The sequence below is a fragment of the Nannobrachium achirus genome (genome assembly GCF_963921795.1).
Source record: "Nannobrachium achirus genome assembly, chromosome: 15".
Taxonomy (NCBI): domain Eukaryota; kingdom Metazoa; phylum Chordata; class Actinopteri; order Myctophiformes; family Myctophidae; genus Nannobrachium; species Nannobrachium achirus.
In genome coordinates, this window is record NC_137822.1 from 9,054,114 (window position 1) to 9,065,850 (window position 11,737).

The 11,737-nt window shown below is 40.7% G+C and overlaps 1 protein-coding gene across 1 annotated transcript in view; it reads right to left on the reverse strand.

The window, feature by feature from the left end:
* Positions 1-1,864: 1,864 nt before the first annotated feature.
* Positions 1,865-11,737, reverse strand: part of dym (dymeclin) — a 97,844-nt gene continuing 87,971 nt past the window's right edge. Inside the window, exon 17 of the mRNA XM_080743006.1 lies at positions 1,865-2,755. Coding sequence (XP_080599132.1) covers positions 2,597-2,755 — 159 coding nt within the window. The 3' untranslated portion in view covers positions 1,865-2,596. The remainder of the gene's footprint in view (positions 2,756-11,737) is intronic.

An 11,737-nucleotide genomic window follows, 5' to 3' on the forward strand; every position in this document is an offset into this window, starting at 1 on the left:
CCTGCTCTTCGCCCCCGAGCGCCGCAGGCGCGAGTGGGCGCGAAGAGCGGGCCAGGGCCGCGCGGCCGGCGGAGCGCCGCGCGAGTTACGAAGCCGTGGTGAATGCAATCGTTATATTTATGCCCAGGCCGTAAGGCCTGGGCAAGCGCACGTTAAACGCCCTGTCCAAGTGACTACAATGGAGCTAATGGCTAGGCTAGGCTAGGCTAGGCTAGGCTAGGCTAGGCTAGGCTAGGCTAGGCTAGGCTAGTAAATAAAGAGTAAACACTTCCGGTCTGCGGCGAGTTCAAAGCGTGACGTAACTCTCTTATCCAGTGGCTGACGTCGCCATCTGGTGGTGATTAGTGTGTGGTGAACTACAAAACGAGCGCTCTTACAATGAACGTCCTGGGTTACCCAAATATCCTGTAACATATACACCTGATAGATTACGCACATACAGTAATTGGAAATGTGAAAAGTGCTTATTGAAACCGATATTTTATTTTCTGACCCCTATATTCAAAGTAAAAGTTTTTGATCACAATGTGATATTGCACAGAATAACAGAAAGTCAACTTACACTTGACGGAAGATTTGGTGTAGATAGAATGATATTTATAATAACAATCTGTAAAGTCTCTGTTCTTAAACTGAAAGCTCTGTTGGGGGGGAGGGGGGGGGGGACTACCAAAAACAAACAAACAAAAAGAAACATACATCAAAATAAATAATTTCATACAAAAAGTCTCCAGTTTATACCGTACGTACATGCAAGTAAAGTGGCCCAAACATGACCATACGCAACAGGACAATAGAATTTGGTTTCCTCGTTAAAGTACGCGTCCTTACCCATGGTGAAAACGCATCTCAAAGGTCAATTAAATATTAAATAGGCCAAACAAACACACGTGGATCGTGGATCAATTATTTAACTGTGATGCAAATTAAGACGTTTTTTGTCGTGTCTTTTAATTAACAGAACTCCTTTACATCTCATAAAATCTGGACACTTTTCTCTCTGACCTGTTTTTTTGTTTTTGAACACCAGTTCAAGACAAAACGCATTTCAAACAAAACCATAAAAGAAACTGGGAGAAAATAGCGGGCTTCTACGTCGAGTTAACTCACAGTACCTAAAAGAACTTTGCAATATTACAGAAGCTGTTCATGAAATAGAATCCAGTATTAACAACAGTAATCCAGTAGCTGTGAACGACCGGTTCTTGAAGCTCACAAAATGCATTGCGATGCAACTCGTTTTGAGCTTATAGAACGGTAATTCTCTGTATTTAAAAAATATTTCGGATAATCACATGACCCCCAAAAATAGGGACGTCCGTCCGGTTGAAAGCGTTTAGCTGAGCTTTGACTTCTAACTGTGTCGTCTAATATAAATGTCCCCCCCATATTCAAGTAATATTCAAGATTCAAATATTAGTTTACCAGCCCTACTGAGCATAGAACCCTATCCAACATCTGACTTATCTGACAATGGGCCTTATAGCGCCACGCGCTCCACTTTGCGAACGACTGCGGTTCTGACGGGCTAGCAGGAGCCTCTTTTGATATGAGGGGAAGAGGGAGGGAGAAAACGTTAAGGAGGTTGTGCTGAATTATTTCGAAAAAAAAAACAAAAACAATAACAATAATAATAATCAGCAAACTGTACAAGGTTGAGGCACTTTCAAAGCAGCGTGCACAGAGGATGGGTAATGTACGTTTATGTACAGATGCATGTGCGCCCACACACGCACGCAAAAAAACACACACACACACACACACACACACACACACACACACACACACACACACACACACACACACACACACACACACACACACACACACACACGCACGCACACACACACTCTAGAGCCCGACTGATACCAGATCCTTGGGTTAGATGTTGAACCCCATTTCTGAGTGGGGATGGGACGATACGCAATATTATCGTTTATCGCGATAACAAACACTCACGATAATCGTATCGTGGAGATTCCATTCATCGTGATATCGTCCTCCGTCATGCACCTTTTATTTGCCAAGCTGCATATCGGTACCACTTTATAATTGGTAAAAGGTACTTATAATGTATGTACTTGATACAGTATTTTTTCACTCTCCATCAAATGTCTTTGCCAAAAAATAGCAGATCTACAAGCTCACAACGCGTCGCTATCTGCTATTTTTTCCAAATGTTCCACCCCAGGATGATGGATTTTTATTATCGCCATAATATCGTAAATCGCGATTTCTTTTGTCACAATAATCGTGATATGAAATTTTCATATCGTCCCATCCCTATTTCTGAGAGTCCTAGACAGTTACCGATGTTTTGACCAATATTTTGTAAAAAAGAAAAAAAGAGAAAAAAAGAGAAAAAAAGAAAGAGAGAAGCCTTTTTAAAAGAAAATCTCCTATTATTTTTTCTTTCGTAAAAAATCGGGACGCCAGGTTTAACACGGTTAAAAATCGGGATACAGATCTCGTCCCAAAAAGTCTTTGGCTCTCACGCAAGTGCACGCACACACGCACGCACACACGCACACGCACACGCACACACACACACACACACACACACACACACTTCACTAAATGAACGCAGACGGTCCTCTCAGGAGGAGGAGGTGGAGTCCATGCTGAAGAGCTGGATGCCCTGCGGGCTCCAGTGGAGGCCCACCCCCGAGTTGAACACCAGGGACCACACGTAGGGGATGAAGAAGTCCTCCGGCTGGTCCTCCTCCACGTACTTGAACTTCAACTCTGGGAACTTCTAAACGGGACAGAGAGAGAGAGAGAGAGAGAGAGAGAGAGAGAGAGAGAGAGAGAGAGAGAGAGAGAGAGAGAGAGAGAGAGAGACACCCGGTAAGAAATGGGAAAATGGCATTAAAGGAGTAGTTCACCCCAAAATGACTTTTTTCTATTGATTACTCATGCCATGGAGAGTAGAGTTCAATAATATTTTTGGTTTTTTTTTGGACAAAAATTTGATTCGAGTAAATTTACCCCCATCGATTCCGGATGGGGACCCGTTTCGAATGGGGGTAAATTTATTGTTATCACATTGTTGTCTTAGGAATGCGACAAAAAACTAAAAATATTATTGAACTCTAGTCTCCATGGCGTGACTAATCAATAGAAAAAAAGTCATTTTGGGGGTGAACTACTCCTTTAACCTCACTGTTGGGGCAGACACCTCTTATCTACATAACGTCACTGTCGGGCAGAAACCTCGTATCTCCAAGTTTCAAATTTGTAATTTTTTTACATAAAGTAAAGCCCTGCTTCATCATACAAGGCTGTTGAACTAAAGTAGTGAAAACAGCAGATCTACAAGCACACAACGCCTCGCGGTTTATTGTGAAATTGCATGCACTGGGATCAATTCACCTATTATTTGCCGAGCTGCATATCGGGTATAATTTTTTTAAACCCTCCATAATTGGTCAAACTGACCTGGAAATAACATACTTGATAACATTTTTTCACTTTCTACAAATTCTCTTTGGGGAAAAATAGCAGATCTACAGTACATAGCAGATCTACAAGCTCTACCAGCTTGTAGATCTGCTATCTTTTGGCAAATGTTCCGCCCCAGATGGATGTTGGGAATATTTTTATCATCTCAATATCGTACATTGAATAACAATAATCGTGACATGAAATGTTCATATCGCCCTATCCCTAATTTTAACTTTTTCCAACATATCATTTTGGGAGTCCTTTTGGGGGAAAACCTTTGAGAACCGCTGATTTAGGAGGCCTTTGTAGACTGGTCCCGGCAGGTCTTAATGGGTTAAGAGGAGCCGATGTAATTCCATCCATCAGGTAAAGGTGCTTACAGCCACAGCGCTGGGGAACAGGTGTCATCGCACAGCCTGACCCCCTGGCCTTCTTAACCAGCTGGCTAACGCCTGTAAACATGGCCGGGTCACCCTGGTGACCCTCCTTAACCCTGACCAATGAATGCAGTACAGAAGGACCCCGATGTACACAAGCCACATGCAACGCTTTCTTGGGCTTAAGGAATTATTGAATGTTTTAACCAGTGAAAAATAGCAGATATACAAGCTCACAGCGCGGCACCGAGTGCCGCGCTGCAAGCTTGTAGATCTGCTATTTTTGAAAAAATCGTGAAAATGTGTGCAAATCTTTGAATATATGTATTTTCAAAGCGAACGTTTTTGCATCTGGGGGGGACCCTGGAACTAAATGTTTTGAGATGGGGGTCCGTGGCCAAATACATATCATTTTGGGGGTCCTTCACATGAAAAGGTTTGAGAACCACTGACATAGTAGCCTCTCAAGAACAGACTAACTGAGCTCCAGTTAAGTGAAAAGGACCTTTTCTTTGACGATGGCCAGCCAGATTGCTGACACAGAAACAAAGGGTTTTTCAAAAAACCTTAGAAGGATTCAAAAGACACTTATAGAATCAGGTCAAAATTCAAAGTTTCATGATTTTTCAAAAATTGCAGATCTACAAGCTCGCAGCGCGGCACCAAGCTTGTAAATCTGCTATTTTTCAATAGTTAAAGCATAAAATAATAATACACTATAATGTGTACCCGTTCTGAATGGGTTAAATCCTATTGAACATGTACTTTATGATTCTGAACTGTACTGTCATGTGCTTTTCCTATGGGACCTGCTAATATTCAATTAAAAAGAAAAACGTAGCCTCCCACTATACCAACTAAACCCTAACCTTAACCTCTCAGAAACTATGCCTACACCTATCCTCAAAACCAAGCCCACCAGGGTGAACCACCGGTAAAGGGCCGTTGATAGTTCTGTATGCTTGATTTTGTGTACGTTTTGGGTGAGAGAGTACGTACGGTAAATCCGTCGACATGCATATTTCCTCTACGTTATCTACGTACCGACCCGCTCTACGCTCCAATTCTGCTCCCGTTGGGGCCGCGCGCCACATGAGGTGGTTCTGTTCGTGTAAAAATGAAGCATTTTAACCAAAATAAATATTGTAGAACCACAAAATGTCTTGACCCGACGTGATGTTTGGTAATAAGTGATAACAGTCTGGACTGGTTCTGCTGTCTGTCGGCAACGTTACATCACGGTCGCAAGGGTACAGATTTAACCACATCCTTATCCTTTCGCTAAATCAGCTCTTCTTGTGTCAGTGTGCCTCGCTGTTTCTCTTGTGTCATGTTGTTGCTGCACTCGTCTCGCTGTTGGAGGAGAGGCGGCGTGTGAGTGTGTGTGTGCGAGGAGTCGAGGCGTCCTCTTCACGTGGTTGCAACGACGTTCCTTTTTTCCCCGTTTCTTGATAAAATATATTTCTTATTGGGACCCATGGTTTGAGAACCGCTGTCATAGAGCAGAGGAAAAGTAATTTTCCTCACTACTGCCCCTACGGTTGACAACGGTGGCCACGGGTACTTCTTGCTACGGACAAATCTTGTACGTTCATTTGGGAGCTGTACGTAAAGGTCCGTGTACAGACCTAAATCATACGGACAATTACAGACTGGGAGAAAGACCTACATGAAACGGATAAAACAGACCAAATCTCTCTCACCCGCCGTTTCTTGTGTATTCCTGCGGTCCTTATGTACTACTATGCATGGTACTGGGCCTAGAATTATTGAATGCTTTAACCAGTGAAAAATAGCAGATATACAAGCTCACAGCGCGGTGAGCTTGTAGATCTGCTATTTTTGAAAAAGTCGTGAAAATGTGTGCAAATCTTTCAATATATGTATTTTCAAAGCGAACGTTTGTAACTCAAATTTTGCTTCTGGGTGGTCCCTGGAACTAGATATTTTGAGATGCGGGTCCATGGCCAAATACACATCATTTTGGGGGTCCTTCACATGAAAAGGTTTGAGAACCACTGAAATAGTAGTCTCTCAAGAACAGACTAACTGAGCTCCAGTTAAGTGAAAAGGACCTTTTCTTTGACGATGGCTGGCCATATTGCTGACATAGAAACACAGGTTTTTCCAAAAAACCTTAGAAGGATTCAAAAGACACTTATAGAATCGGGTCCAAATTCAAATTTTCACGACTTTTCAAAAATAGCAGATCTACAAGCTCGCAGCGCGGCACTCGGTGCCGCGCTGTGAGCTTGTATATCTGCTTTTTTCACTGGTTAAAGCATTCAATAATTCTAGGTCTAAATGGGTTAAAAGAGAGAGTGCAGTTATATGAACCAAGGTCCGTCCAGGCCAGGCCGGTGACAATGGTGTGTCAGCCTAAACACGGCCCGCCTGTCATGTCCTACATAACAGCCACTAGCCGGGGAGGAGACGCGGCAGCATCAATAATACATCAGGGTGTCTGTCATTATATTTCTGTTCTCACGCACACAGTGGTTCTAAAAGTGGGGTCCGGGGAAGGGCTGCTAGGGGTTCCAGGGGGTCCCCAGATAAAATGTGTTACCATGGCTATTTACATTTTTAAATCATTAATCGTCATAAAAATCGTCTCATAAAAAACTGTTAAGAAGTAGTGAAACTAGTGTAAAAAGAAGAAAAAAAGAAGAAGAAGAAAAAAAGCATTTGTCTTCTACACTCTCAGAGTTATGGGGGTCCTTGACATTTTAAAAGTTCATTGTCATTGTCATGCCTATTGAGTCACTGCAGCCAGACAACCAGCATGACACAAAGACAGACAGACAGACAGCAGCTCTATGGGGTCCAGGGCCATATGCCATATGACTACTGAGCACACCAGTCACTGCTACTGAGATGAAACCACCCACATGACCAACTGGCTCCCGCACAATAAAGAAGCACTGTCATTAGTCCTGTCACATATTATTACATAATCGTCTAATCACAATTATTTTGTCATAATCGTCATAATCGTTTCAAATTTGAAAATTGTTCATAATATATTTTCAAACATTTTCAAAAATAGTGGAAATAGCCAATCTGCAAGCTCACAACGCGATAGCAATAGCTTGTAGATCGGCTAATTCCACTATCAATGTTCTTTTTTATAAGTATAAAGTTAAATATATGTAATTTATTTGTATATTTAGGTTATGTGTCAGATCTGCCATGTGCAACCTAAAGGCAGAAATGTAATTGTCAAACAAAAATCACACCCGTGTGAAGTGGAGCTGTGTGTGTGTGTGTGTGTGTGTGTGTGTGTGTGTGTGGATCATGTGTACCGATTTTTGTGACATTTGAAGAAAATATGTAGGAAAAGGAGCAAAAAGTGTGTTTTGGAGAAAATTCAAGATGGCGGACAATCTATCATGGCGCAAATGGGCGTGGCCTATATGGGGAGATGCGTCATGGCCCAAGGAATCCAGGGAAAAATATTTTTAATTTTCCGACCTACGGTTCAAGAGTTACAGGCCAAAACGTAAAGTGGGGTGTTATGGCGCCACCATGCGGCCAAATGACACAATTATTTTTCATTTAATCCTTGAAATCATTATGAACCTCCTCTCCAAGTCTTGAAACTCTAGCCCCTATGGTTTGCGAGAGACAAATAATTGAATGTGAGTTTTTGCGATTCCCATTATAAGTCAATGGGGAAAATTAATTCACTAATAAATTAATATCAATTAAACTATAGAACCTTTCTCTTAGAAAAGTAATAGCCCACGATTCCCGAGTAAGCCGGTCGATTTGACATATGGCGCGAGTGTGTGGTGGCAAAACTGTGGGACTAGTGGCGTGCCGAAGTTTAGGAAGTTCAGGCTACATACACGAGAGACAGCCGCTGGCCGCCGCGTCCACGTCCATGGACGCGTCCACGGACGCGTCCATGGACGCAGCCGCGAAAAAAACGGCCGTGGACGCAAGGTCGCGTCTGCGGACGCAAACGGCCGGCCGGCCCGGCTGTGGACGCGGCCGTGGACGCAGACGGCCGGGGACGCGGCCGTGGACGCAAACGGCCGGCCGTGGACGCGTCCATGGACGAGGCCGCGAAAAAAAGGCTGCAAAAAAAAAAAAAGGTGTCTATTGTATGTATTTTTTGATGGAGAATTCAAATATGACCTTCTTTTTTGCATAGGACAACTCTAACCTGCATCAATTGGTATTTTATAATTGCCAATTGTACCCTATCCATCTAAAAAAACAAATTGGATGTCTATTGTATGTATTTTTTGATGGAGAATTCAAATATTACCTTCTTTTTGGGATAGGACAACTCTAACCTGCATCAATTGGTATTTTATAATTGCCAATTGTACCCTATCCATCTCAAAAACAAATTGGATGTCTATTGTATGTATTTTTTGATGGGGAATTCAAATGTTACCTTCTTTTTTAGATAGGACAACTCTAACCTGCATCAAGTGGTGCATCAACCTACTATCTATCTAGCTATCTATCTATCTATCTATCTAGCTATCTATCTATCTATCTATCTATACTTCACCTTTAGTCCAGAAGAGAGTTCAGCCTCAGGAACTTGCACACATGGAACTGTGTCATGACTGTGTCATGGAGCTAAAACAGAGCTATGTTAAATACTCACAATGACTCTGATGGACCAAGTGGTGGTGGGGGGAGGGATCAACAATAGACAGAAACTGGATAATGCTTTGTTAACTGTCCCACCTAAGTCCCTGCTAGTCTGAACAAACATCACCTTCCCTCTCATAACACTACTACTACTACTACTAGTACTACTACTACTACTACATTTATATAAAGCTGCTCTTGCATTTGAATTCAAGTCTGACACAAGTTAAGGTTAACTTAGGTAGTAGTTCATTTTGCTGGCTTTTAGGGACTGTGTGTGAGTGTGTAGGCCCACAAATTATTATAATTGTCATTAAGTGACTCAAAGGGAGACATCTAATTGGTGTTTATTATTCTAATATGAACTGTGGGAAGATTATATATTTTTTTATTTTGCACTTAAAGTGTTGTGATATTATTCCTGAAGGAAGAGGGGTATTTTCACAGTCCAGGCTTTGAACCTAAATGCTGTTTACATTTTCTATAAATATTTATTTATATATAAAACTCAGTTATGTGGAGTTATTGTGTGCCTTTTCTTGTAGCTAAAGAGTCCATTTGTTCACTAGACATTAAGCCAAGGTTACTATTTTGAGTTGAAGCTAGGTGTTTTATTACTTTGTGGTTTAACATTATTTAATAGGCAAATTCATTGTTATGGTTACTTTAGAAGACTGCTTTTGCATTCATGAGTTAAAAAGAGAGCCAAGCTAATTCAAAGAGTTAAGTTAAAGGAACACAAAACATGGCCAACATACTCTTATCTTTCACAGAACAGACAATTATCATTTATTTTATCTATTTGAGACTATGTAGCTGCTCTTGGGGAAATAGAGCATTAATTTGGGGTGATATATTTATCAGCCTATTCAATTGATAATGACCAATGGGTGCCAGTTTCTAAGTAGTTAAGCATATTAACACAACAATATAAGTGGCCTAGACATGGATATTGCCCACTCAACTCGTAATCTACAGAAATGTCCACCACATCACACAGTATAAAAACTTGGTTCTCCCTATATAAAGGCATGTAGGTAACAGTAACATGATATTATGTCATGAATGATAAAAGTAATGTTCAAACACTTTGATGTGTGTGAGTTACTTAAATGCTGATCAATGTGTGAATCTGGCTCTTATCATGTGGGTGTTTTCTCTCCCTGTCCTGTGCTGTCCTCAGTTAAACCAAGACAGTGCTGTTGTGACCAATGTGGAAAAAGCTTCAACTCAATTTATTATCTCAAAGTAGACCAGAAAATACACACCGGAGAGAAGCCATTCTGCTGTGAACAATGTGGGAAAAGCTTCAGACAAAGGACTCACCTTGTGACACACAAGAGAATTCACATCGGAGAGAAACCTTACTGCTGTGACCAATGTGGGAAAAAGTTTGACGACAAGCGTCATCTCAAAGAACACCAGAGAATTCACACCGGAGAGAAACCTTACATCTGTGAACAGTACATCGTCTAGTCTCAAAGACCACTATAGAATTCACACCAGAGAGAAACCTTGCTGCTGTGACCAGTGTGGGAAAAAAATAATGTCTGGCCGTTAACGACAATTAAACTCCATAATTATGCACTTAAATCACATTTGCATGTAAAAGCTTTAGAACAATCAATGACAAAGTTACCCGTGAAATTACGGACATAGCAATTGTCCATGTGATTTGTTTTATATTCACACCGGAGAGAAACTTAATTACTTAATTGCTATTATTGATTAGTCTTCTTTTTTGTTATTTGTGTATTATGGCCTTTATGTTAACACCAGAAAATGTGTTGAAAATGTGATAGATCTTTACACATCTGACCCATAACATTATTAGCAATTCACATGATGAACAGGTGGAACCCAAAGACCATCACGATCTCTGTAAGTCACAGACTGAGTAAGTCTCCAGATAAACTCACACACATCATTCTAGCCTAGATGTGATTGTACATTTGTGCTGTTTACATTTTTGTCTCATAAATTATTATACTTGAACCTTGAACCAAACTAACCTGACATGATTTAACATAGGTGAATCCACTAAGCCTACTAGGTTTTATACTGTGTGATGTGGTGGACATTTCTGTAGATTACGAGTTGAGTGGGCAATATCCATGTCTAGGCCACATATATTGTTATGGTAATATGCTACTACTTAGAAACTGGCACCAATTGGTCATTATCAATTGAATAGGCTGATAAATATATCACCCCAAATTAATGCTCTATTTCCCCTAGAGCAGCTACATAGTCTCAAATAGATAAAATAAATGATAATTGTCTGTTCTGTGAAAGATAAGAGTATGTTGTAACTGTCTGTCCAATGGCAGCTGTGAGTTAGGCCATGTTTTGTGTTCCTTTAACTTAACTCTTTGAATTAGCTTGGCTCTCTTTTTAACTCATGAATGCAAAAGCAGTCTTCTAAAGTAACCATAACAATGAATTTGCCTATTAAATAATGTTAAACCCCAAAGTAATAAAACACCTAGCTTCAACTCAAAATAATAACCTTGGCTTAATGTCTAGTGAACAAATGGACTCTTTAGCTACAAGAAAAGGCACACAATAACTCCACACAACTGAGTTTTATATATAAATAAATATTTATAGAAAATGTAAACAGCATTTAGGTTCAAAGCTTGGACTGTGAAAATACCCCTCTTCCTTCAGGAATAATATCACAACACTTTAAGTGCAAACTAAAAAATATATAATCTTCCCACAGTTCATATTAGAATAATAAACACCAATTAGATGTCTCCCTTTGAGTCACTTAATGACAATTATAATAATTTGTGGGCCTACACACTCACACACAGTCCCTAAAAGCCAGCAAAATGAACTACTACCTAAGTTAACCTTAACTTGTGTCAGACTTGAATTCAAATGCAAGAGCAGCTTTATATAAATGTAGTAGTAGTAGTAGTACTAGTAGTAGTAGTAGTAGTGTTATGAGAGGGAAGGTGATGTTTGTTCAGACTAGCAGGGACTTAGGTGGGACAGTTAACAAAGCATTATCCAGTTTCTGTCTATTGCTGATCCCTCCCCCCACCACCACCCTGATTGGTCCATCAGAGTCATTGTGAGTATTTAACATAGCTCTGTTTTAGCTCCATGACACAGTCATGACACAGTTCCATGTGTGCAAGTTCCTGAGGCTGAACTCTCTTCTGGACTAAAGGTGAAGTATAAATAGATAGATAGATAGATAGATAGATAGATAGTAGGTTGATGCACCAATTGATGCAGGTTAGAGTTGTCCTATCTAAAAAAGAAGGTAACATTTGAATTCCCCATCAAAAAAT